The sequence below is a fragment of the Lipotes vexillifer genome, unplaced genomic scaffold (assembly GCF_000442215.2).
Source record: "Lipotes vexillifer unplaced genomic scaffold, Lipotes_vexillifer_v1.1 scaffold679, whole genome shotgun sequence".
Classification (NCBI taxonomy): Eukaryota; Metazoa; Chordata; class Mammalia; order Artiodactyla; family Lipotidae; genus Lipotes; species Lipotes vexillifer.
The window spans coordinates 84,207-112,025 of record NW_006797024.1 but is presented as its reverse complement, the minus strand read 5'-3'; the positions used below and the strand labels follow the sequence as shown (position 1 = coordinate 112,025).

Here is a 27,819-nt window from a genome sequence, read left to right as displayed (position 1 = left end):
ACGAACCCGTGTCCCCTGCATCGGCAGGCGGACTCTCAACCACTGTGCCACCAGGGAAGCCCCCAATTAACATTTTTCATATTGTGTGTTGTAATCAAGTTTTAAATATATGTCTCTGACTAGAATGTCAGTTCTTCAAGGGCAGACTGTTTTATTTCAAGTTTGTTTTTCCGCAGGGTATAGAACACTGCCTGCCCTGTACTATCCTCACTCTCTCATTTTTTCTCACACGCACCCCTTTCTCCTCCGTTTGGTAAGACTGGTGTCTTGGTGCAGGTCTTTCTCATCTTAAACCTACCCTATCACAGCAGCCTCCTCACTGTGTCATTCTTTCTCCAAATGGACCTACTTTATACTGTCAGGTTTTGTCTGACACATTGTATTGATATGACATTAATTTCAATGGCTTCCTGTGATATATAACATAAAAATTTAGTGCTTTAGCCTGTTTTTAAAGAACATATTTTAGTCATCTCAGATTGACCTTTTATTTCTTCTGATGAAACTACTGCTTTAGTCAAACTGATCAACTTGCTGTTCCTAAAAAAGACTACATTTTCTGTGTTTTACGCTTCACCCATTTCCTTCAAGTGGAATATCTTCTCCCATCACCTTCATTACTAAGATCCCCTCTCAGAGCTTAGTCCAAATGAAATATGGTTGGAAAGACTTCCCAGACAAGCTGAAAAAAAAAAACAAAAAACCTCTACCTAACGAAACTTCGATAGAATTCACTTTTATTAGTCACAATCATTTTATTATATCCTGCTCTATAAGACAGCTTATGTATTTGTGTCTCATCATTCCTATGAGACTGTAAAGATCCTAGAGGGGAAATACCATCATCTTATTTTTGTTTCTGCATTCTCCACAGTGGCTAGCATGTGAACCTCACACCCTGAGTACTATAATACATATTAAATGAATAGAAGTAGAACGTAAAAGTATAAAGAACTATTTTATTTAAATTTAAAGTTTTCAGTATTTTTCTGATTCTTAAAATCTGGTGAAAACTATTAAATCCTAATGTTTTTCGTGTACTTGAAGAATATATATGTGATATATAGTGTATACTAATTTTCTTAGAGATAAGGGATTAAAAAGTGATGGAGGGACTTCCCCGGTGGTGCAGTGATTGGGAGTCCGCCTGCCAATGCAGGGTACATGGGTTCAATTCCTGATCCGGGAAGATCCCACATGGCACAGAGCAACTAAGCCCGCGTGCAACAACTGCTGAGCCTGCACTCTAGAGCCCACGAGCCACAACTACTGAGCCCGCATGCCACAACTACTGAAGCCCGTGCACCTAGAGCCCATGCTCCACAAGAGAAAACACCACAATGAGAAGCCTGCCAATCACAACAAGAAGTGGCCCCCGCTCGCCGCAACTAGAGAGCCCGTGTGCAGCAACGAGGACCCAATGCAGCCACAAATAAATAAATAAAAGTGATGGAGAAAGAAATTAAAATTAGGTATGAAGTGAAGTGGTTTTGGATCCTAGGGAAATAGCGTAACAAGGCAGCTACTGAAGTCTAAATCACGGTTATTATTTCTCCTCAATCCAGGGGATATAGAAGACAGATCAGGGAGAAGAGGGGAGAAAGACACCAACTAATTCTCCTTTACCCCCCTCCATGGGCAATCACACATCTCTACTTGCTGTATTGTGTTTACAGTTGCCTTCCAACTACATGGTGAAAATGCAAAACACATGTAGAGGACCTTCAAAAAGGAAAATATAAACATTCAGTGATACTAATAGGTGACAAAATAGTTCATTCTTGCCGAACCCTAACCAAGTGACAAAGATAATTAAAAAACATTCAGCAGTTTAAAACTTTTAAACACAGTAATGCAATTCTGTCTTAGCAGCCCCCATACTCTGGAACATATTCCCAAATCTAAAATTTTAAATTTTATTAGAAATAATTATGAGAGAAGACCAGCCCTAAAACCATGTGCTCCTGAGCTCCGACTCAAATCTTATTTTAGGCATGGTGGCAGGATATTAAAAAACCATTTACACAGAACCATATGTACTATTCCTTGTGTAATATACAGAACTAACCATTTCCTCATTCAAGATCTAAGTTTTACAGACAAAATCACAACAAAAGTAAACTGAGAAACTGGGAGTATAAATAGAAGATAAAATCTCTTACACCAAGTTAAAATGCAATCAATAGCTAATAGTGATTAGATTGCAATGAAGTTTGATGAAAGCAAATAAAAAGGAACCTGATCAAATTAAAAATTGTAACAAAGGGCTATACTTTATAAAGTTTTATAAAGATACACTTAGGCTACATTTTAATACAGTATCACATAATTGTCTGTATACATTATAATTTCATCCTCATTACTTAATATACCTTTAAAAAGAAAATTTATTTCATATGCATCCAAAATGCAGAAAACCGCCTCATATGTCCTATAGGGAGCTAGGAACTGGTTATAGCTCTCATAGTCTCAATTTAAATTCGAGAACTGATAAAATGGGGACTTCTTGAGTCAAATTCTTTTGGGGACAAAGAAGGAGAATGATGGCAAGTTTTCTGATATCATCATGTTTTGCTCAGGGTAGTCCTCCCCTTGCTGGATAGCTCTTCCTTCTTACCCAAATCCTAACTATTTTTCAGTGTTCCTTTATAAAGTTTTTTCTATCTACTTCGACTCCTAGTTTTCCCTCACCTTATACAATTTAGTATCCTGCTCTTTGACATAATCACATTTTGATGAATATTTCTGTCTAATTTCCCATGTGTATTTTTTTTTTTTTTGCGGTACGCGGGCCTCTCACTGTTGTGGCCTCTCCCATTGCGGAGCACAGGCTCTGGACGCGCAGGCTCAGCAGCTATGGCTCACGGGCCCAGCCGCTCTGCGGCATGTGGGATCTTCCCGGACCGGGGCACGAACCCGTGTCCCCTGCATGGGTAGGCGGACTCTCAACCACTGCGCCACCAGGGAAGCCCTCCCATATGTATTTTGTCTTGCATTTCCCCACCCTGATTAAAAGATCCTTACAGGCAACGACCATGTTTTATAATTCTTTGTATATTTCACAGCACCAGTATAGTGCTAGAAAGTCTACTTGTAAAAAATACTCCAGAGTTCTGAGCACGAAAATGAAACAATTCAGTTAATTTGATAACAGGAATAAGACAAAATTCATACAATTGACATATTTTTTGCTAATATATTGAATAGATAAAAGTCTTATTTTTAATTCTAAAAGTTTTAAAATTTTTTATTTCTAATTATTTTTTATTTTATTTCTAAAAGCTGTATTTTCTAGACCTATTGAGTGAATGTTAGTGAAACTCTTCTAAAAACTAGATAGATTTTTAGGTTGCTAGTGCTAGAAAAGAATTTAGAAATTATCTTTCGTCCAATCTCCTCCTTTTTATGATGAAGAAAATAGGTCCAGCATTTATTAACTGACTCATCTTGTCAGTTATTGCTAGCATTAATTCTCGAGCCCATGTTTCTTGAATTCCAGGCCAGTGTTCTTTTTACTAAACCGTACTATCTCTTCTGGCAAATCAGGCACTAAATAAATGATTGTTATAAGTAAACAAATCTAATAACAATGTAAACACATGATTTTAGTAAAATAATTATCAGTATGAAATATTAGGAATTGTGAAATCAAGTAGTAAACTACACATATCCTTATTTATGCTTATACATATTCAGGTTACAGAAGTGAAAGAAAAGAAATTCAGTGGAAATGCGAATTATACAATATTAATTTTACAATACTTTTAAACACATATTATTTTAAACTACATATTTTATTTTTTTTTATTTATTTTTTATTTTTTTTCCTTGCGTTATGCGGGCCTCTCACTGTTGTGGCCTCTCCCATTTGCGGAGCACAGGCTCCGGACGCGCAGGCCCAGCGGCCATGGCTCACGGGCCCAGCCGCTCCGCGGCATGTGGGATCCTCCCGAAACGGGGCACGAACCCGCGTCTCCTGCATCGGCAGGCGGACTCTCAAGCACTGCGCCACCAGGGAAGCCCTAAACTACATATTTTAAAAGGAAATAAACAGTGGTCAAATAAATGTCCTTAAGTCCCCAAAGGAAAACCACAATATAATTACGAGATTACAAGAAAGCCAATTAGTATACTGGTTTGTTGTCATGTTAGAATATTGTTTCTAAAGATCTAAGTTACCACTAGTTTTTTTCTGCCACCATTGTCGGTGTGGCACAAAGACCTTTATTTATTTATTTATTTATTTTGGTTTTTTGTTCTGTTTTGGCAGCGTGGCTTGTGGGATCTTAGTTCCCAGACCACGGATTGAACCTGGGCCCTCAGCAGTAAGAGCTCGGAGTCCTAACCACTGGACGGACAAGGAATTCCCCACAAAGACCTATAAAAAAAGGCCTTTTAAAGGCTGCACTTTACAAGAACCCTAAATCACAAGATGAAAGTTTACAGACCATTAAAATAAATTAATCTATAAAAATGCTGACATTTGTTCCAGTTGGTTAGAGGAGAAGTAATTCTTTACTGCCATAGTAAATGGTAGTAATATTTTCTCTAAAATGTGTTGTTCCTACCTTATATAGGCGTGACCTAGAGATTTGCAAAACTCCTCAATCGCCAGTGCTTTTGTACCATTCATATTAGACATATAGCCAGGGATGAAGATAATTCCTGGACTTTTGCCTTTTAGCCTCTTATAAGCCAGGTTTGGAAGGTCTGGTCGACTAAGGAAAGAGATTGATGTCTTTTGTCTGCAAGCTAAACAAAGTACACAAAACATAGTTTGCAAACACAGTTTTTTGAAAACCATACATATTTTTAATCTTAACTTTCTTAACTCATCAAACTGATGTCAAATACTATTTCCATTTAATAGAAAAAAAATACAGATGTGAAGTATTAAAGTCACAAGTCTGTGCATGGTATCTTTTAAAATCATGTCACAATCAGTGTCTCCTCTGAGCAAGGTCCAATCATGATTCTTCCAAAATACACAATGAGAAGGAAATCTGAAGGCAACAAAAGACAGAGAGACTTGTCAAAAATGTTTTTCTGTTGCTGCTATATCATCCGTCCCAAATAGTATCAATCAACATTCAGATTTACCTACACTAGTTTTAGCCCTTTCTTGTTGAGATTTGTCTTCTTTAAATTTTATTTTAATGTTTAAGGGGTTTCACATCCTCTACTTTTTATTGGGGAGAGGGAGAAACAAGTTTGGTCTGCCCTTGGGAAGTTGTTTCAAAGGTAGAGGTGCTGTGCCCCTTTTATTACTGATTCCCTCTCCACCCATAAAGTCATGGGCCATGGTAACAGCCAATCATGATTCCATATCTGCTGAGGCGGGTTCAATGAGCAGTTTCTTTACAAGTAACCTTGAATAAATGCATGATAATACCATTTTTGGAAAAAGATTTCTCACAGGACTCCCAATCACTGTGTTTTATTTGTTGGCCTGGTTTTCTGTGAATGGTACACACAAATCTTAGTTTAAGTACAAAGGCACAATGGGTAAACCTTACAAGATTGTTCCATTTCATTATTTTTAAAGTTCCTTCCCCACTGTAAAGTCAATACTTGCTCTTAAAAAATGTAAAGACATTAAAAACAAAAAAAGTCATTTATAATCCCACTTTCTCCCTCCAAAGAAACTAGGCTTGTGTACTCCCTTAACAGTCTTTTTCTGGACCAACGGAATCTCTTTTTTATTACATGAAAACTTTCTCTACTTTATTGTGGCTAATTAAAACTTCTCAGTCTCTCCCATGTAAGCTAATAAAGTTTTCCTCATTTTGGATTTGAGAAGTTGATTTTTTTGAAAACTTAATTGAAGCCCTTAAAGCTATCCCTTTTATATGTAATCCTGTTTCAGAGTTTCAATGTATAGTGAAATATGCCAAATTTAAAACTTTTAGTGAAAAACAAGGCTAGTAGGAGCCAGTTATGTTGGTTGACAGATTGCAGCAACAAAAATGTTCATTTCCCATTTCCTTAGCACTCCAAAATTCCTTCATGTCCTCTCTTCCATATTACTTTCCAACAGGAAATTCTCCATGAGATAATTACAATTTGTTTAATCTTGGTGAGTTATAAGTGGCCAGGTTCTTAACATTATATCCGTGAATGATCTTCGTACTGTAAGGATTAGCTCAAAGCCTGGGGCATAAGTGTTCAATGAATGTTTACTAAATAGTAAAAGAGTATCATATTCCAGTTAATGTAATGACATACTATACTTTGCTAGAAAAACAGATATACAACAGCCTTTTGGTTGTGTACAATTAAATGTAAGTTAGACTGATAATATGCTTAAAATTTTTAACTCAAAGGGTATTTGCCATGACAATTCCCATTCCAAGCACTATGCATCTGACAGCTGTCTGGCAAGGGTGTGAACACAACAAAACAAAAAAATAAAAAGACATATTTCAGAAAGACAGACTACATATATGGGGGATGGGAGTGGAGGTAGGGTGGGACGGAGAAGAATCAAGCACAAGGAACGGAAATATTCAGGGGCTCTAATTTTTCGTCCAAATTCTAGTTTCCTTTGTAGAGTAATGACTACGGTTTTTACTGGGCTGCGATCATGGAAAAAAAAAAACAAGAACAAAAAACTAGAAATTAGGCTTGATGACGGCGTTTATACTTTTCCAAAGAAAATGTTCATACTGTAAAATCGCTCAAGTCAAGGGAGGGCAGGTCTAAGCATCTTAACAGTCACGATCTGTAAACCCTTTAGAACTAGCAGAGAAGAGCAAAAGCAACTAATAATCAAACGCATTAAATGCACATCTGAATGTTTCCGAATGTTGGCGCTTAACAAAGGGGAGGCGGGCAGAGAGGATCCTTAGACTGCAGAGCGTAACGCCACCAACGGCCCGGGCTGTCCAGAATACCCCAGGGCCCGGCAGAGCTCTCCTCACAGCCTTCAGCAGAATTGTCGAAAGCGCCTAGAACTGGGGTACTGAGAACCGGGGAAGAGCATTTCTGAACGGGGAGCCAAAAACACATGGCACAGGAACTGCCGGAATCCGGGATGTTCGAAAGTACGCGTCCTACTCCAGCTTTTCGGACACTGACCTGGGAGCCACCGTGGCGCCCGCTCGGCCTTCGGTGCAAGTAACGTGCTGAGCCCACGGTGGAAGCCGAAGGAGACGGCCATCCAGCCCCACCGGCGACAAGGTACCCAAGAGTGCAGACCCACCCTCGCCATCTTCCCAACGGCCCCTGCGCCCCGCCCCGACCTACGGACACGCACAGCGCCCAGAAACTGAGCTTGCGCATGCACCGCCCTCTGGAAGACGCAACTTGGTAAACAGCGCCTGTCCGAGTTTCGACCCCCGGAGAGCGCACATGCGCAGAGCGCCGTCGCACGTCCCAACCTTTCGGGGTTGGGCTGTTCTGTCGGGGAGGTGCGGTCTGTGAGTTTGGGATGTTTTGAGCGCCCTCTGTAGGCTGCTTTCTCGGTGGGTAGATACCCCAGGACTGGAAGCGAGGAGAGGAACCCCACCCATCATTCCTAGATAGGAAACCATCTCATCGTCCCGATGACAGTAGGGAGCTGAAACATAAAGTGCTAGGCTTGCTGCGTTACAAGTAGTTCTCACCCCCTGACAGTTTTGACCTGTACCGGAAATGGTTTGAAGATCTGACCTTAATCCTGCTTGTATAAACGCCTGGAGTGGAATCGAACATTCGCCGCTCCTTCGCCCTTTTTCAGTTTGCTTTAGCTCTTTGTATGCCTGACTGTTGAAATACTCTGACCCCTGTCTCATACTATACGCAAAAATAAATTCCAGTAGATAAACGGTCTCAACAGAAGAATAAAACCGGAATAGTTCTGTTCACCCTGCTCCTAGAAATGATAAGAAAAAATATATAATTCCAATAAAATTGGCCAACAGCTGTGATAGGCAGTTCATATATGTAAACATGATGATCAACCTCACTAACTGAAAAATTGGAATTAAAAAAATAACCCTGGGCTTCCCTGGTGGCGCAGTGGTTGAGGGTCCGCCTGCCGATGCAGGGGACGCGGGTTCGTGACCTGGTCTGGGGGGATCCCATGTGCGGCGGAGCGGCTGGGCCCGTGGGCCATGGCCGCTGAGCCTGCGCATCCGGAGCCTGTGCTCCGCAACGGGAGAGGCCGCAGCGGTGAGAGGCCCGCGTACTGCAAAAAAAAATAATAATAAATAACCCATGCCATATTTCCTACCTATCAGATTGGCAAAAGTTAAAAAGAACAACTATTGTTCTTTTTAACTTTTTTCCGGCAAGGAAGCTGGGCAATGGGCACTCATGTATGGTTGGTGGGAGGGTATACTGACAAACTCTTTTTGTCAAGTAACCTGACCACCTATGGCAATTTAAAATATGCATCATTTTCAATGCCCTTTGACCCAATGGCCCCAATTTGTGGCTATCCTATAGAAAATACTAGTTTATAAGGATGGATATTATCTACTAGAGCACCATTTTTAGAGGCAAACAGAAGAAAAAAATGGAATGGCCAATTTAAAAAAATGGTTGAATAAACTGTGGTACAAGGCTTTCTGGATTCCTGCTCTGACACCCTTCAAAGCAATTCTTGGAGGCCTCAAGCATCAACAAGTAAGGACTAGTTTTTTGTTGTTGTTGTTTGTTTTCTATTTAAAAGTTACTGTAGCTGGTTTAATACTGGATACAGTGAATCCAGGCTATCTTTGGAGTCTTGAGAACCTGTCCTATTAGAACACACCAGAAAAGTTGGATAAATAAAAACTTAATAGATCTCTTTCTTGAGAGGTGCATTGCCAGAAACACCTGCTTGACAGCTGCTTGATTTAGCAACTTTCTCCAAAAGCTGCTGAGCTGTTTTGCTAGTTCTCCATTGAGCCTGTTGTAGACCCTAAAGAGACTAAAGTCACTAAGGTGATGCCCAATGCACATCACTTCAGCATCCTTTGTATCTTAACAATAAACACTTCTCCCTATGGTTCTGGATATTTGCAAATATTCCCAATCATTCCTGTCCCTGTTCTGTCCCTTTATTTTTGCAGGTCTTCTTTCATTTTATGTGCAGAAAAAAAAAAAATCTTACTTGTTCTCATAGTGGGAAAGGCACTGCACAAAAAAAGCAGGGAAACCCATGGACCATTTTCTCCATCCACCTTCATCAGTATAACAAATCAGGAAAAACTGTAGCTAGAGTCAAGTGAAGATGCTTTTACTGACAGCACTGGGCCTGAAGTAGACAAATTTGTTTCCGTTAACCTACTATCAATGTTGCCTTCATTGACAGGTGTGAAAGGACATACTGTAGAGGGTGGTTTCTTCCTCTGAAAGCTGCTGCCTTGTTCAGGGAAACAAATGATGTCCCCACCAAGTAAAGCCTTAGAGCTTTAACTTCATACCTGCATGATTTTTTCCCCATCAGAGAGAAGGATAGGTAAACACAGTCCTTCAATCCCCAGTAGTAATTGCATCTGTGCAATTAGACAAAAAGATGTCAGGTTTCTCAGGGGTTATCTCATTTTGTTAGCAAAAGGAATGTGTCCAGAGATATTTCTGATTACTTCAGTTTATAAACTACAAGTCATAATGTTAGCACACAACAACCTTTATGTCGATTCTACAATGGGCTTTTGCTGATTAATCCATCCCCTGTCATGTAACCAATGGGTGACTTCCTAATGAGAGATGAGTTTATTTTCAAATGTGAAATCTGGTCAATATTTTAATCCAAACTCAACATATTTTAACACACATATTGGAAAGGTTTACTATATCATGCAAGGCATAAAGTTGATTAGAATATCTTTACAATCCTATGAAGAAGGTAAAGTACAGTTCAGAAAAGTTATATCTTTACATTAACCAACAAAAGTTTGGCAATTGTATTTCACTCTCATTACAGGGTTTAGGGGTGACCTCTGAAAAAACAGATTATAAAAATGTCTTCTGCAATTGTGATTTTGTCCTTCACTGTTCAAGTAAAATCATGTGTCATCCAGTTGCAAAATCTTATTATTGGCAACATGTATACAAACCACTGCAAAAAAAAAAAAAAAAAAAATTGTACCCAGGCAGGCCTGACAAAGATTTTACAGACACTTCTACTAATCTAATCATTTCGCTTGTACTAGTAAGTAATGTCATTACTTTCTGCTTCTATTCTTTTGCCAATGTGTAGAAAGAGTACATTCATACTTACAAACGCACACAACATGACAAACCAGGATAAATGGCATTTGAAAATCATTATAAAAGGACTTTCCTGAAGTCATTTCATTCAACAAAAATTAATTTAACTCTAAAAAACAAAGGCTAATTGTAAAGAAAATACATAATAAAATAGTACATTACAGAGTACATTAAGTTGAACTTCATTTGCCTTTTAATGGAATCACAATACTTCTGTAAATAAGGATTTTAATTGGTCTGTTCTTTGGTGAAAACAGCTGTATTTCATAGTTGTGTCATGTGAGGCTGCAACAAAGAGAAATCAGCTAATATAAAGAAAATCAGCTACTGGTTGCCTTTATTCTCAGTACTGGGAATGGAGAAATCTTCATCAAAATATCTCCTAAGTATTCTCTTTATCTTAAATTGCCCAATGTGACAGAATGTCTAAGACTGCTTCTTCCGAAAACACACAGCTTTTTGTTCTTCTTTTACAAAGAGTAGTTTGCTATATATGTACAGTAGCTTATGCTGGTAGTGATTCTTCAAAGTCAACTTCTTGGGCACTTGTTGGCATCAAAGTACCATTTTAAAATGTAGAATAACACTAACTGCAGTTCATCACTTGAAACTACTACTGTTAAATAAAGGTGATATCAAGTCTTTGGTTTTGGTGTAGTACTTTAAAAGTAGGGCCAAACTCCTCGTACAATATATTCCCTTCCAAGCCCTTATTTGCTTATATTTATAAAATAACATTCAGCAAAATACTCCTTTTTCAAAAAAGCCAGTTGATTACCAGTAAAGTCAATGCCAGTGATCTGGGTGCTAAAATAGTTTCATATTTTCCAAGTACATATAGACATTTGTAAACGGTTTAGTTTATTTCACCAAAATCAACAATTGATAAAAAAGAATTTATAAGAAATGTTCCTATAAGTGATGCTATTTACGAAAATAGTGTCTTCTTTCTCCTAGGTGCTTCAATTCTTCGCTATTTATGATCAAGCTTTGAGTTATTTATGCTCAAGCTTTGAATTAAAATCCCTTCTTTCCCTTTTACAAATGACTTCCTGTTTATATGAAAACAGTTTTGAGTATCCATAGTTAAAGGGATGGGTCTGTTGGGTCTTTCCACCTGGTGTTGAATATGGCTTTATTCTTGTAAGAAATTATTGCAGTCTGCCCTGAAGTGGACTATTGCGTTAGTTCACTACAACAAGAAGTGAGTGTAACCTTCTGCCCCAGTAACTATAACATCCATCCAGATCCGCATGGCTTCTGGCGATGGGGCCACCATATAGTAGATTCTGTCATGCGTCTTGACGCTAAAGGTGAGTAATGGATTAGGACTCTAAAAAAAAAGGAAAAGAACATAAAACAAAATCTTGAAATTATAACATTAAATATAACACAGAGGTATGTGAAGGCTTCTATGTGGCTATTACTTCTGTTCTAATGTAACCTATTCCCTCGCCCTCAACACCTTTCTCAAGATTGACCATATTTCTGGCCTTTCTGCACAAGAACTCTCACAGTGAGCTCACCAATCATTTTAGCAGCTACTTGTAACGCTCCAGCAGGGTATCTAGCTGATAGTGAGTGCTCTAAAAATAGCTCAATAAATGTTATTCTTAGCCCTACTAAGATGTTTCCTTATGATCTTCCTCATAAGCAGGTAGTAGCTCCTTCTTAGAAGCCTAGCAAAGAGTTACTTGGCAGGGTCTCCCAAACCAAGATATCCAGAATATTTTCTCATTTTGTCATGATTTATTTTTTCACAAAAAGATCAGCTGCACTAATTACTTCCATGTTTACTTTTCCAACACCATTCTGATCACATCTACCCATTATGTCAGAATAACAAATCGAAATTAATTAGAATTCAAAAAATACCTTTCCCCCTACTTAATTATGCATTCAAATTGTAGCAATCTGAAATTCAATGTTTACCTTATTAGCATTTTTGAGGTGATCATAATATACTTCTTCAATGGCTTGAAAGTATATTACTCCTTTTAATTTAGCTTCATGCTTGTCTGCAATGGTAGATGAGTGTTAAAACAAATACTTTATCACCACTGATGGACAGGAAAAATTATAATTTCATTATAACTATCATCATTAAAATATTTATCTAGCATTTAAATTATCTAAGATTAATTAAGATAACCTAGGTTAGTACATTAGCCGCACTCTATCCTGAAAAAAGAAAAAAAAAAAGAAGGTTGGAATTAGCAACCCTAAACAAAAGAGACTAAGTGACTTTACTCAAGGCTCTTCACAAATTAGTAGTCAAAAGGTAACCCAGAATACTGACTGTCAGGTTAGCACACAAAGTGTAAACACCATTGACATCAAGATAAATTATTTCCCCACATTCTCCAAGACAGTAGTTGTAATGAAAATATTAATATGCAGCTCTGTTGCAATGAAATTTGTAACAAGTGTGTTTTTTGATTTCTAATTTAAAATAATATTCTACTTATGTTTCTTTCCTATCAAATTTCTTGTCTAGTATACTTGATATTTTATCCTGTTCTCAACGGAGTTTCATGTCAATAATTTAATGTCCTTTCGGTGCAGCGTTTTCCAAACCGCTTCCAAAGATTTCGTCAGATTTGCCATAAAAACCAAACAGAGCATAAAACAAAACAAAAACAACCAACCAAACCACCGACCAAACAGCATCACTCTGTGGTGACTAATAACACCAATATGTTTTTGAGACATTTTGTAATTTAAACTCTGCAGGGATGATAACACATGCAAGCACATTAAAGAATCTCAAAATTATGGATGAGGATACAGAGAAAGAGACTCTATCATACCCTGTTGGTGGAAATGCAAATGAGAAAGTCTCTTTTGGAAGTCAATTTGGTAAGACATACACAATGAAAAATGCCAGAATTCTTACTCAGCAATTCTGCTTCTAAAACTGTATCGTATAAGACCTGCTCATGCACATGCACGTGTATTTGGGTTCGTTAGAGCACAAGCTGCAAAAGATCTGCTGGAGCTTTAATAGGGAACTGATTTGATTCTAGACCAGCCATACACTGCAATCTACACAGCCACTGAAAAGACTGAGGTAAATCTGCCAAGTGCTCAAAGAGAAAAATCTTGAAATACTGTTATGTGAAGAAAGGTATGAACAGAGTGAATAATTTGGTCCTAACTGTATTAAAGAAGAAAGAGTACCTATGTAGACTGAAACATACATGAAAAGGAATGGAGAAAGTCTGAAAGGATATTTCAGGCTTAACAGTGTTAGAAAAGGTAGAACTTTTGTGATGGGAAGAGACTTACTTTCATTATATAGACTTAGCTCCTAGGGAAAGTCTGTTTTAATTAATACCATGTTCGGTGGGTTTCCACCAGTTTCTGTGAAAGAGAAGGTCAATGTGTCTCTCAAACATTTGGTGGAAAAGGTCCTGCAATAATGAATTCATGGGAAAACAATAATACTTTGTTTTTTGGAAACAGAGGTAAAATAAAATCTGGAGATAAAAGTAAACCTTGTCAGTGTTTCAAAGCAGGCAGAAAACTGGGGAAGAAAACTTTTGTTTGTAGGGCACTTCAGATATGAGAAAGAATCTGAAAAATATAAGCATAAGAATGAAATACAAATCCCAGAGAAAAGGAGCAGAAAAGAGTGAAGCTGTTTTGTCTGAGTTATTTTAAAATTTTATTTTTGGAAAATTCTGGCTGAGGTTGTCTTTGGAGACTAGCACGTGGGAAAGTTTTGTTTATGCATTTTGCAGACACTAAATTGGCATTTATTACATAGGCATCTTTTCTATTGTATTAACTAAAGAGACTGTCTCTGGATTCTTATAAAACCCAAGGTCAGAAAGCCCAAGAGAGGCAACCTGTGAGGGTTAGTAGACCATTTACTTCAGGCCACTCGCCCCTGTAGCAACTGGAACCCCACCCAAAGAGCCCCTAACCGAAAGGCATGCACCCCCTGCCCTTTCCTCACCCCGATTCTGGGGCTCCATTGCCAGTGTTTCCTTTCTTCCACATGCTTCTTGGTTGCTCACACCCCTATTTATAAACATATCCTGACCTCACACTACAGATTAAATGACTGGACTGTTATTTTTTTATTACCTTGATACACTTTGTAACAATTCCCAACAATGCTCATAAATGCTGATCCAGTCACCCCAAGGCAGGGTCTCTTCATAACCTCTAGTCTGATTCTACTCTTACTCAGCAGTTGAAAAGAGAGCAGAGCTATTCTTATGCTGCTAATGGACATATTTCATATGTGATCTACATGTAAATAAAGGGCTTCTTAATAAGTAAACCGGTTACACAAATACTCCTGTATTTATAGAAGATTCAGTAGGGTACGGTTCTCATAATCCATCATTTAAAGAATCCAAAAATATTCCAGTCACTTAATAAATACTTATTCACTAGTTCACTGATGAGCTTTACTCTCTGTGCTGAAATTGTCATTCTAGTATATAAACTACAGTTGAATGACTGGCAGTTATGCTGCCTAATTGTGTGTGACTTTAGAGCATATGACCATAGAGAAATAAATAGAAACCTTTTTTTTCTGATTTCATGGTTTAAAAGATAATATTTTGGTCTAAAAAATAAATTCCATTTAATATTTATTTGGGCTTGAGCTTATTTCAGAACTAGAATAGACTAACTCACACTTTTTAAATAACATAATTTTTATTATTTCTAGAGGAAATTCATATCAGGTGGACCATATAATCTGAATAGAAAATAATATACATCTATCAAGCTAATATTGCCATTAATTCTATTACTTACCACTCTAATTATTTATTCTGAATTTTATTGCCTTTTTTCTTTAACAGAGAATTCCTGATTTGAATATATTACTCAGATTTTTTTTTATCACCCACCTGCATAATAAGAGAAGGTGCGCTTGTTCCGATCAAAAACAAACCAACGTTTTTTCCAAGTTTTAATTTTTCCACCCATTTTGATGAGGAATCCTCTGCAGGTCTTCTCTGTGACTGACACATGATAACAGGTATCAATATTGTGGCCAGCAGTCTCCACGTGGCTGCGCAAATCAAAGTCTTCCTTCCGGATAGGCAGATAACGGGTCAGAGGTCGAGCCTGGAAAAGCACAAGCCCATCTCATCTATAGCTAATTATTTGTTTTCTTTTAGGTCACAGATGTTTAGAAGTGAAAGTGAACTGAAAAGCCTAAGTGTTAAAATGTCCATGTGATTATGAGAACTTAAGCTAAACATTGCCATTTGGAATCTAAAAGTGAATGGCATTTTAAGAAGGATGCTATGGTATGGGGGGGAAAATGTGGATAAACTCAGGCCAACAGATTCTATACCTTGAAATGGCCAGATGAGAAAATGGAAACATGTCATTTACCTTAGCTTTAACAGAGGTACTTAGCACTTAAAAACACACGGAAATAAGGCATGAAGTTATCTGGGCTGCTCCTTACAGATGAGGCCTCCTCCTCTGTAACGTATCCAGGAGTTCTCCCTGCCACAACTCAACAATAGTTCTCCTTAAATAACCACAGACATGACACAATTGACTGAACATTATTTAGTAAGTCCAGCCCCCAAGGATGTATGTACATGTCGGCTTGCATACACCCTGTGATAGAAATTGAAGGCAGAGATGTATGTTTTGAAAAGCAAAGCTAAAATAAGGTAAGAAGTGGAATCAAAGCTGTACCCAATGAACTGTCCAGGATGAGACACTGAAGAGATGTACATAAATGTCTTTTATTTTACTATGGCTGGAGTAGAGGTTCATCTAATCTAGGAAGCACATATTGCCACGGGTAGTATTTCTAAAATAGTCTTTTATTTATTTATTTTTATTATTATTATTTTTTTTTTTGCAGTACGCAGGCCTCTCACTGTTGTGGCCTCTCCCGTTGCGGAGCACAGGCTCCGGACGCGCAGGCTCAGCGGCCATGGCTCATGGGGCCAGCCGCTCCGCGACATGTGGGATCCTCCCGGACCGGGGCACGAACCCGTGTCCCCTGCATCGGCAGGCGGACTCTCAACCACCGCGCCACCAGGGAAGCCCAATAGTCTTTTATTTTATCCTGTTAAATAACCCCACCGCTTTGCCCTGGGGGAAAATAACCTAATCATACACTTGGAAGCAAAAGTTATAATTGGGATTAAAATAGAATTGTGCCTTTTGGTTTTGGCTTCAGATATAAAACAGGCATGGATGAACTTGACACTAAATCAAAATGTGACAGAGGTTTGGCATAATGAAATAAAATGAACAAGTTTTACTTTGTATTTTTCCTTTATTTTGCCTTTGATTCTGTGGCACTTTGACGTTAGACAGATGCCACAGATTTACTGAGCCCTCAAAGCACATGAAGCCTTAAGGCGAGTCTCCAACTTTGTACTTCAGACTGCCAGCAACTGTGAGGAATAAGGGAATTGGTACCTTTTACCATGAAGTCTAGTAAGCTTTGGTAATACTGATTTGAACTTTAAATTACATGGCACTTAAAATTTTATTTTAGTTTCTCAGAAAACATACATCATGTAAGCAGTTCTAGTGACAAGAACAGAGACTCCAACTCTACTGACTGAGATAGGAAGTCAGACGAAGTGGATGGTTTTCCTGAGTTTTGCTTGAGTTCAGGAATCCTGTGCACATGTGTGTGGACTGATGCAGCAAAGGGGAAACGTGTGACAACACAGTGGTTAGGAAAAAAAACCCCAAAACATGAACACCACCACCAAAAAACCGGGCTGGTAAAAGTATCCTGTTCTGGAGTGTTTGCTTCCAAAAGATGTCGTAATAGAATCTCTTCTCTTTCTCATCATAGTTTGGGTGTTGTATTTGTTTTCAGTAATGAATCCAGCTGCATTTTCAAAGCTGCTCAAGAAGACATTCTCCTTTTAAATATACTCCAAAAAAAATGGGTAGAAGAAAAAGTGCCTCTCCAATCAAAATGTGCCACATATAACTAAAGAAAAATATCATTTTGTTAGTAGCTCCCAGTGGGTTTTGAAATAAACACACATTTTTTCTGGCCCATTAATGCACATCTTTCTCTCAGCCATTACAGGTCAAGGGCTAATAGGCAGCACAACCAAAGGCATCCTCGGACATAGCATGACCGTCTTCTGAAAAATGACCACCAGGGGGCAACCTACTCCAATCCATCCAGATTGACCAACCAACCTGTGCCCTTTGTTTCTCCCTTATTTTTACTTCCTTTTCAATTAACTTCTGCCTCTGGCTGGTTTCTTCCTGCAATCGTTTTTCCAGGAGTTCTCGGCGTCGTTTTTCTTCTTCCAGAGCTCGTTTCTTGGCTTCCATTTCCCGTTCCTAAATATCATTATGCAGAAAAAATTTTCAGACATACTGGTTATACTTGAATGATTCCAATACGAACACAAATAATTCTCACTATACAATTCCTGATTTTATAGCCCAGTATATATCTAAGGCTAAAACACCTATAGTCACCATTCACAGAACTTTCAAAAGATCCTGTGCAGAAATGCAACCACTACATTTAATTAAAAATGAAATATTAAGTGAAACACAGCTTGTGACTCTATTCAGTCATTTCATACTAATGACCCCACATATTAAAAACTCTCCATTTTTAATACAAAAAAGGCTCACTAATTGTGACCCAACACCAGTCACGACTTTTGGCCTTTCTTTGATGGCTGTAGGTCCTTCCAATTCCTGTTGTTGCTCTGTGGCTTCCTGGCCTACGGTCACAGAGGAAGTGCCCAGGGAAGTTAGAAGAGGAAAGGAGGTGCCCTTTCAGGCAGGATGCAAAGGCATTTGGGGAATTCCTAAGGAAGTTCAGATTCTGGCTTGAAATACAGTCACAATAACATGGGAGTTTTAATATTACAATAGTGTCTTTACCACGAACTGGCAAGGCAGGGAGAATGCATAAAGACCTGCCATTCCTCCTGTTCCCCGGCAGGCAAACAAAGGCGCCATTGAAGGGAAAATGTAATACGAAAGCATTCATTTCAGTTTATGTCCACACAATATACATTTTACATTATGAAAAATGGTAGTGCAGTAAAGAGCCGTAGAGAACATCTCTCTAACACCCTCACTTTTCAGAAAACAAAATGGGGCCAGTGGGAATTCCCTGGCAGTCCAGTGGTTAGGACTCTGTGCTTTCACTGCTGAGGACCTGGGGTTCAATCCCTGGCCAGGGAACTAAGATCCCACAAGCCATGTGGCACGGCCCAAAAAAAAAGAAAATGAGGCCAAGAAAGGTGGAGTGACTACTCCAAGATCACGCTGCTTATTGAGGCCTGAAAACAGTTTCCCAGTGTCAAGTGCAGGGCATCTTGAACTACTACATGGAAGATATTAGGCCTACCCTGGATTCAAGAAGCCTTGTCTTCTCTGCATGAGCCTGCTTCAAAAGTCTCTCCATTTCTTCTATTCGGGCAATATTTGAAGTGCTGGCACTGAAGAAAACACAAAAGCCTTTCAAGAATACTGCTTCTTACTGATGTCTCTTCAAATACACACACACACACACACACACACACACACACACTCACACACACACACGACAAGATCCAATACAATGTAAAGGATGTTACTTACAAGAATCACTGGTCTGAAGAGGCAAGTCAATTTCAACTCTGAAAACTGTAGGTGAAACTTAACTTACCTCAGTTTTAAGCGATAAAACATAGGCCAGGAAAATAATACCAAATAAAGTGCTTTACTCATAAATAAACCAAAACCAACTCCTACAGACTGTGTTCTCAAAATGTTTCCTCCAAAGTCTAAAAATTTTGGCTTGCGGGAAGTCTTCCCGTTAGTTCAATTATTCAGAGATGCCAGACCAACAGCACTATCACCAAAGTTCTATGTAGATGACCCCTAAATTCGGAAGTCACTTTATTTGGTTTGGGATCATGTATCACCAGCTACTTTTTTGTTATGCCTTTTTGCTTGTGGACATTTTATTTCTTAAATGGTGATCTAAGATGGCCAATTAAAAAAATGAATTCTCTCACAGGTGCGATAGAAGGGTACTGGCCAGTTTTGCCAATAAAGCCCATCCACCGTACGAACGAGGAAACTGCATTAAGGGATTCAAGAGCTTCAAAAGTAATGCATCTTGAGAAAGACATCACATAAACACGTGAAGGAAAAAACCAAAGGGAGTAAAAGCTGCAACACCAGATAGGATAACTAAAAGAGAAGGAGAAGAACTTAGAAATGTTTAACATTAAACAAAATATATTATTTTCCCCTTGTTTACATTTTATTTGACTCTTCTGGAAAAAAAGGACCATGGCCTAAGTCAAAACTTATTTATTTTGATGTTCCAGCCATGGAGAACCAATGTTATTCCTTATGCATGTTTATTTGCATAGTCACTTAAATGTATCTTCTTTTCTAGACTCTCTTGGCTGTAGAGAGGCTTTTGTGCCTGTATCCTCCATAGCATAAAGCCTGGCACACAGTAGGGGTTCATGTTTGCTACACACATTCATATAAAAATTAATTCATATAAAAATGAATAAGATAATCATTAGTACAGTCTCCCTAAATCATATTGTTGATCAACTCAAACCGAGGATGTTTGAGGGCTAAGAGTTCTTTTGAAGAGAAACATGACCACAGTAATGTAGGACATATGGTTTATCTTAAAATCAGTACTGTGCACACATGTTTATAGCAGCTTTATTCATAAATGCCAAAACTTGGAAGCAACTAAGATATCCTTTAGTAGGTAAATGAATAAATAAACCATACTACATCCAGGCTATGGAATATTATTCAGTACTAAAGAGAAATGAGCTATCAAGCCATGGAAAGACATGGAGAAACTATACATGCATATTACTAAGTGAAAGAAGCCAATCTGAAAAGCTAAATACTTTATTACTCCAACTATATGACATTCTGGAAAAGACAAAACTATGGAGGCAGTAAAAAAAATTATATTTTATATACTTTAAAAGCTACTTTGGTTATTTTGTTAAAAAATAATTTTTATCCATGGACACCTACTTGTTCTCTATAGCTACACTTTTGCTATTGATTTAATATTTCCTTGACATGTAAACCACTTTTATTCAGCAAAATTTTTGCTGCTCTATGATACTGTGTTGCCACTACCTGATACTTTTGGGGGGATCATAACTGCACCTGCAGTGAAAAGCAAAAGCAATTGCTATAGAAATTTAGGGTGAAGACTTGTCAATACAATGGCATGGAACAAATGAAATGCCATTTGGCTAGCACCTGTCATGCCAAGGGAGATCCTGAAGTCACTGAAGATACACTTTGTAATGCATTACCTGTAGCACAAGACACTCATCATTGGTTTCTCCAGCCCACCTAAATTACAAGAGGAGCAATGCTTCCTCCCATTGCTCCAAATTCTGACCTTCCTCAGAAGGCAGGCCCATTTCTGATCTCATATGTAATTACTGTATGACACTGAATAATACTGAATCACTTGGTCATTAATGGTATAAAGATGACTAGTTTTGGGCTTCCCTGGTGGCGCAGTGGTTGGGAGTCCGCCTGCCGATGCAGGGGACGCGGGTTCATGCCCCGGTCCGGGAAGATCCCGCATGCCGTGGAGTGGCTGGGCCCATGAGCCGTGGCCGCTGAGCCTGCTCTGCAGCGGGAGAGGCCACAACAGAGAGAGGGCTGCATACCGCAAAAAAAAAAAAAAAAAAAGATGACTAGTTTTGCCTCCTTTCCCTACTTAGCCATATTCTATTTTATCAACTGAAGATTACTTTTTTTATGTGACCAACTTTGGTAAAAACCCATATTCATAAAGAAAAATGAAACTTCAGTCAAGGGTACAGGAATCTAAATAGCAGATTTAGTTTTCAGTGCTGAATAATACCTTTCAGCAAAATTTGAATTTGCTTTTTAGAATATTCACTTTAGGGGCAAAGGCAAAAACAGGAAAAGGAAGGAAAAAAAGCAAACAAGAACATTGTCATACAACAAACAAACAAGCAAAACGCAAAACAAAATTCTCCATAAAGACATAAAACTTTTCCAAGACTGCCTTCAGCATACCCATGTTGCCACTAAATGAAAAGCCAGTGTCCCAGAATATTTATTTTCAATTCATTATCTCAAGCATTTTTTTCAGGTTAAGCAAATTATTACTCCTTATAAAATGTCTAATCTTTCTCTATTCAAAAAGATTAGACTATCTGGTCTCTTTGACAGCTGTCTGCCCTCCTCTGAAATCCTCTGGTTTTCAGTATCTCTTCTGAAAGAATTCCCTAGAATAAAGTGCAAACACTGGGTGTTGACTATCTAGGGTAGAAAGCAGAATACAAACCTTTGCCTGAAACGAAGGGATTAGAAGTATCTGAAATTCTGGTTGATGTATCTCTTAAAACCAAGCTCAGCCTTGGATGCCCTCAACCCCATACCCAGTCTTGTCCCTGCTCCACACACACACTACTGGTGGGTAATAGCTATAATGAGAGATCAACTTCCTTAACATTTTCTCAAAGCATGAACGCAAGGTCAGGGCTTATTAGCAATAGTAATAAGAACATATAATTTTAGGTGGTATTCAGAACACTACACTCTATGAGCTCATTCAATAATTTTAGCAGAAAACAGACTTTATGAAGAATTGACCTTCAGCTGCTGTTTTCCATGACCCAAGACCTGTTTTCTTAGCTTTATATTTGTGTACAGTGTAAGTAATGATGTTGTAAAAGCAAAAACACTGTCTGACTCAAAGAACTTTCTGCTGGACACGAAAATGATGTCTCAACAAAAAGTGTAAGGCAAGGGTACCCACAACCCTGAGTAATTCAATAATTCTACCAATGGCTTTTTGTGACATAATAAACCACAAGACTAAGTTTGTGTTGCTAGAACTTCAGCATGGAATTACCTCTTTAAAATGTGTATAATTTCAGGATATTTTAATATATAATTTTTAAAAAATCTAAAAAAGAGACAAATTTTTAGTTCTTTCTTTTTCTACCTGTCTTCAAAAAGTTCCCATTTAGGATGTGCTGTCATACTATACATGCCAAACATTAGTTCCCTATTACCATTTTCTTGATGTTTATCACATTATTTTCCTTCATAAAAATAGGTACAAGCTTATCCTAGGGCAGCATGAATTTTTTTTAGGTAGCTGGCGGCACAGAAGAGAAATGCTTGTTTGCTTGTTTGTTTCTTTGTTTTTTCTCTCTCTGTCCCTTTTATTTATACTAGACCTTTTGTAGGCATCTTCTACTTTGGCTTCAATTTTTTGACATTCAGAGAATCTGACAGCATATTTAAATAAATACTATTAGTAATTTCTGACCATGGTGATTGGTTAGTTATCTATGACTGCTAGCAGCACTAGGTCAGTTCTCTGCAAAGTAACTATGGAAAATGATCATGGCCACATGTAGTTACCTTCCAGGAATGACCACTCTGCAATAATGCTATCCTCTTAATATGGCACATTTAGTGGAGTCAATTCTCATTTTCTACCTTTGGAAACCATTTAAAGAAAAAGTAAGTAGGTGAACAAATAAAATTAAATTAAGATTTTGGTGGCCACTGTGCTTAAGTCTCTAGACCTAAACTTCTAATGCTTGGTAAATCTAACTGAAGTGGCTCCCTTTAAGGTAATTTCCTGTACTTACTGCTGCACTGTGGCTGTTACCACCTTTAAATATGAGAGATGGGGTTTGAGGAGTGATCATTTGAAGGGATGCATATTTACTTTCAGTTTTTGGTGGGGATGAAGAGGCAGGGAGCAGAAAAAAGCCACCAAGATAGGAAAACTATAATACAGAGTGTATTTATTCATTAAAGACGGCTCAAAAATAGACAAAAAAAAAAAAAAGGTCAAGCCATCAGGAGTTCACCACAGGAATACTGCTTTAAAATGTTCACAATTATTTGGGAAAGTAGTCTGATGTTTTCAAAATAACACCTTGCAAAAGTGCAGAGTACCTAAGAAACCCGTCTGAGATCCCTATACTTGGAAATGAAATGGCTGCACCGTCAACTTTTATTCCTCCCATCATCATTATACAATAGTTGCCGAGTTGCTGACTTTTGTTTGTGTCCTGTTATTCAAAAGTGACACATTTAATTGGTCGGTTTACTGGCATTTATGAATAAGTACTCAAAGTTCTAGGCTTTCTGTCTTGAGAACATCAGCTGCCGGCACCCCTGCATGACTCTCTGACATCCTCCTGGGAGCAGCAGGTATTACGAGACTTCCTTCAGAGCAAGAGATGGATGGTTTGATGCCCAATTGTTCCACACGCTCAAGTGTCTTTCATTTTTTAAAAAGTGAGATACCGGGCTTCCCTGGTGGCACAGTGGTTGAGGGTCCGCCTGCACGGGTTCGTGCCCCGGTCCGGGAAGATCCCACATGCCGTGGAGCGGCTGGGCCCACAAGCCATGGCCGCTGAGCCTGCGCGTCCGGAGCCTGTGCTCCGCAACGGGAGAGGCCACAACGGTGAGAGGCCCGCGTGCCGCAAAAAAAAAAAAGTGAGATACCGTGTCTTCTAAAATTGAATGAAGTGAAATACTAACCCTTCTGACATTAAAAAATAATGGCAGCAAACAATTATCTTTATTCTTTATTATTATATAACTCCCTACTTAAATTTAAATTAAATTGTTTTCCCTTGTAACAAGGAGAAATACCTATAATTCTCACGGCTGCTTTAGTGTTTTTCCCAAGGGACTCCTTTCCTTCTCTGACAGGATATATCCAGTAATATCAATATTTCAAACATTATGATGCCAGAATTAAAATACACTATATTCTACTTACCACAAACTGTAGCATCTCTCCTTTTCTTCTTTTCTTCCACTCCCCAGATTTCCTGGCTATAACATCTGGTTAGACTGAGGTCTCTAACATTCTTTTCATTTATGAGACACTAACCCAAGGCTAAGTATACCTTGCTGATATTACTTTCCCTCTGTCTCTGTCACTCCTTTTTTGGGGGGCGGGGATGAGGAGCAAATGATTCAAACCTTTGTGAAGAAAGAAATTCTATATACACGATGGTAATTTTCCACCAAAATATTTTAAAATCCATCATCCTCTTGCATTCAAGAAACAATCCTCCACTTAGCAGATCAGCAAATCAGGACCTAGAGAGCTCTGTGATCTGCTTCCAGTAGCACAACAGTTGTCAGGTCGAGCCCCCAAAGCTTCTGTCCCAGGCTGTGACTTCATTGCAATAGAGGAAAGTTTTTTTGATGGCCATTATTCAACTAGACATTTTCACTTGAGACACACAATTGCTCAATGAACATTGATTAAATATTGGATGCTTTGGGGGTTGAACTCATAATGGTTCTCAGTCAATTGAAATAGATCAAACAAAGAAAAACATCAAATATCCCGAGGTATTTATTCAGCCGACACTTACTGAATGCCTACTATGTGCCCAGATCTCCGCTGAATGTGGAAACCAAAAGATAATTAGACATCTTCCTTGACACTGAGGAATGTACCAATTAATTATTGAAGAAAAAACTGTATGCTGCAATGTGATCAGTGATATAATAGGAAAAAGTATCAAGTTCCATGGAAACATGAAAGAAAAATGCCCTGAAAGGAGAAATTCTCATGAGTTTCCAACTTATATTTGAGCTTAAAGGATGAGAAGACTTTCTCCAGGCTAAAATGGGAGGGGTTGGGGGAAGGTAAAGACATTCTGCAATGCCAGACACTCTCAATGCTCAGTAAGTACAGGCTGAGGGAATAAACAAATGAGAGGATGAATTGACTCTAGATAGTGGTGTGCTGGTAAACAAGCTCTCTGGAGAAAAACAAAACCCCTGACATGCAGTAAATGTCTATTTATGTGGAGTAAATACTCCCACCATGGCCAATTTCAAGCTACCAACATGACATCACTGATCACAGAGTTAGGAGGAGTTGTGCACCTTTGGCTCTTGCCAGCCAGTTTGAGCCGACTTCAGCTCACTGTTAACTGTAGAATATTCTATAAGGATTTGTGGAATGAATGAGCATATAAATAAAAGAAAGAACAGAGTACATGATCCTAGGGCTAGAACCAATATGGTCAAAGGCACAGAGGTCTGAGAATTCTTCGCCCTCTCAATGAATAAGAAGCTCTGGGAAGTGTATCAGGAGGAGAGAATGAATGGGGAGTTGGGCTGGATCTAGAATGCCAGGCTCTGGGGTATGACTTTATTCAAAAGGTAGTAGGGCAGGGCTTCCCTGGTGGCTCAGCGGTTGAGAGTCCGCCTGCTGATGCAGGGGACACGGGTTCGTGCCCCGGTCCGGGAAGGTCCCACATGCCGTGGAGTGGCTGGGCCCGTGAGCCATGGCTGCTGAGCCTGCGTGTCCAGAGCCTGTGCTCTGCAATGGGAGAGGCCACAACAGTGAGAGGCCCGCGTACCGCAAAAAAAAAAAAAAAAAAGGTAGTAGGGCATCATCACAAGGTTTTTTTTTTTTTAAAAAAAATTAATTAATTAATATTTGGCTGTATTGGGTCTTCGTTGCTATGCGCGGGCTTTCTCTAGTTGTGGTGAGCAGAGGCTACTCTTCGTTGTGGTGCACGGATTTCTCACTGCGGTGGCTTCTCTTGTTGCAGAACATGGGCTCTAGGCACGTAGGCTTCAGTAATTGTGGTGCACAGGCTTAGCTGCTCCGCAGCATGTGGCATCTTCCCGGACCAGGGCTCGAACCCGTGTCCCTGGCATTGGCAGGCGGATTCTTAACCAGTGTGACACCAGGGAAGTCCCCATCACAAGCTTTTGAAGGAGCACTCTGACTAGATCCATATTTTAGATGCACCTTTGGCCATAATCCCCTAAGACCACCTTTGCTTGCCTCAAAGTATAAACACAATGTGAATGGTTAAATCCTTACAAAATTTTAATAGGCAGAACAGCTAATGCCTTCCTTTCAACAAAACATAAGGGTAAGATATCCTTCAAATTCTTACTCTGTTGTTGGAAATTACTTCTTTATTGAATCAAAAGTAGTCTTAATGAAGTTGGAGTCAACCAACAGAGGCAAATCCATTTTGAAGCGCAGTATACGCGTGAAGTCAAATGTAAAGAATAGAGTAAAGGAGAAAGTGGATTAGATGGTGTGTGACTGGCTTAGTCACACAGGATACAAAGAAACTACTTTCAAAGACCACCATGACACCCAACCCTCTTCTCTACTGTAGTCTTTATGTTTCAGAAATTTGGGCCTGTAACATATACATGGCCCCAAATTGATGGCTTTACTTTTTGAAACCGACAGGTGCTTTTCCAAACCAGAAACCTTCCCCAGGAATATATCTTACCTAGAGATATTGTCAGGTGAGCAGGCAGAGATGCTTGTCTCCATGCTGTCAGAGCTGTCTAGGCTCAGAGTATCAAAGGCCTGGTCCTTGTAGCTGTGATCTGGGTAGTGGAAACTGTTCAAGTAGACATTTGATTCAGATGCTGTGCGGCTGTAAAATTCAGAAGACTTCTGCCTTTGACCTTCACTCATCTGTTGGTGATTATATCCTAAGGAGAGAGCCATAAATACGTTGCCTCATTTTTTTCAGTCTTAGATCTTCTAAGGCTTAAACCAGGAACCCAAAACATCTGCCTATGAAACTGGGGCCTTGGTCTAATTTGTTTTGAAGCCAAGAAGATCAGAGAAATGGCATAATGCTCAGTGCAAGGAAGAGTTTCAAAGAAGTGGTCTTGTGAATGATCTTTTCTGTCAGCAGATCACTTGACACTTTCCTATGCCATTTCTACATCTCAGCACAACCGAGAATAATACATCAGCACACACACAAACACACACACACAACCAAAACAGAAACACATTTAAAGACCCTGAATCCTCTGATAATAGTTGGATTTGAGTGAAGCAAGATGACTCTAGTGACAAGCAACACCAGGGTTTTCGGGCAGTCACTTCCTCAGTGGTACCGCAATTTAAAGGGTACTGGATCTGGTCATAAAAATAGCAGGTGGATCATCTAGGTGCAGGATTTGAGAAACCTGTGTCTCACTCATATCACTAATACTTTTAATCTGGTTAATGTTCAAACTGACATTTTTCTCATTCTTTTTTTTCAAATTCCCTTGTCTGCCAATTACTTATTTAAAACACTCAGAATCAACAATCCTTCCAAATGGCTGTACTCCTCCTAATTAGTGTATATATAGCTCTCTTCTTTTTCTGTCTTAACAGTCAGCCTTCAGCTAGTTGGTGATATCAACCGTATGAAAATATCGGGATCACATCGACAGGAGCAAAAGTGCCACTAATAAGAGGGTTTTCCTTACCCTGGTACCTGGTCAGATGGCACATTAGGCCATTGGCTTGACTTTGTGTTATTCTATGGCTTTCTTCTGGTAGTTGATTTTGGGCATCACAAATCGAATTATTCTTCCTTTCAATTCTCTATTTAGCATGTATTCAGGAATCAGGGATCATAGTGATAAACAAATCCCTTAATTCATTAAAAAGATGTTTCTTTAACCAGTACCATAGTTTGCAATCACTTTCTCCCTGATCAAATTTATTTACCAGACCTATTAAGAGTTTACAGTTGGACCATCTGGATTTTCCCTGTTTTCTAGTACTTTACCTACCTTTCTATGAGGCTTTTAATTAGTAATGAAATGGCAAAAAGCAGGCCAGAGGGCAAAAGAAGGCAAGTAATT

At 38.9% G+C, this 27,819-nt stretch overlaps 2 protein-coding genes across 2 annotated transcripts in view; both read right to left on the bottom strand.

Moving 5' to 3' along the window:
* The window catches only part of ABHD10 (abhydrolase domain containing 10, depalmitoylase), a 15,256-nt gene extending 8,038 nt beyond the window's left edge, over positions 1-7,218 (bottom strand). Inside the window, exons 1-2 of the mRNA XM_007469151.1 lie at positions 7,078-7,218; positions 4,569-4,752 (exon numbers count right to left, since the gene is read on the bottom strand). Coding sequence (XP_007469213.1) covers positions 4,569-4,752; positions 7,078-7,210 — 317 coding nt within the window. The 5' untranslated portion in view covers positions 7,211-7,218. The remainder of the gene's footprint in view (positions 1-4,568; positions 4,753-7,077) is intronic.
* A 4,153-nt stretch (positions 7,219-11,371) lies between these two features.
* Positions 11,372-27,819, bottom strand: part of LOC103083182 (pleckstrin homology-like domain family B member 2) — a 73,580-nt gene continuing 57,132 nt past the window's right edge. The window contains exons 17-22 of the mRNA XM_007469155.1: positions 26,454-26,661; positions 18,521-18,611; positions 17,344-17,490; positions 15,051-15,270; positions 12,112-12,197; positions 11,372-11,512 (exon numbers count right to left, since the gene is read on the bottom strand). Coding sequence (XP_007469217.1) covers positions 11,372-11,512; positions 12,112-12,197; positions 15,051-15,270; positions 17,344-17,490; positions 18,521-18,611; positions 26,454-26,661 — 893 coding nt within the window. The remainder of the gene's footprint in view (positions 11,513-12,111; positions 12,198-15,050; positions 15,271-17,343; positions 17,491-18,520; positions 18,612-26,453; positions 26,662-27,819) is intronic.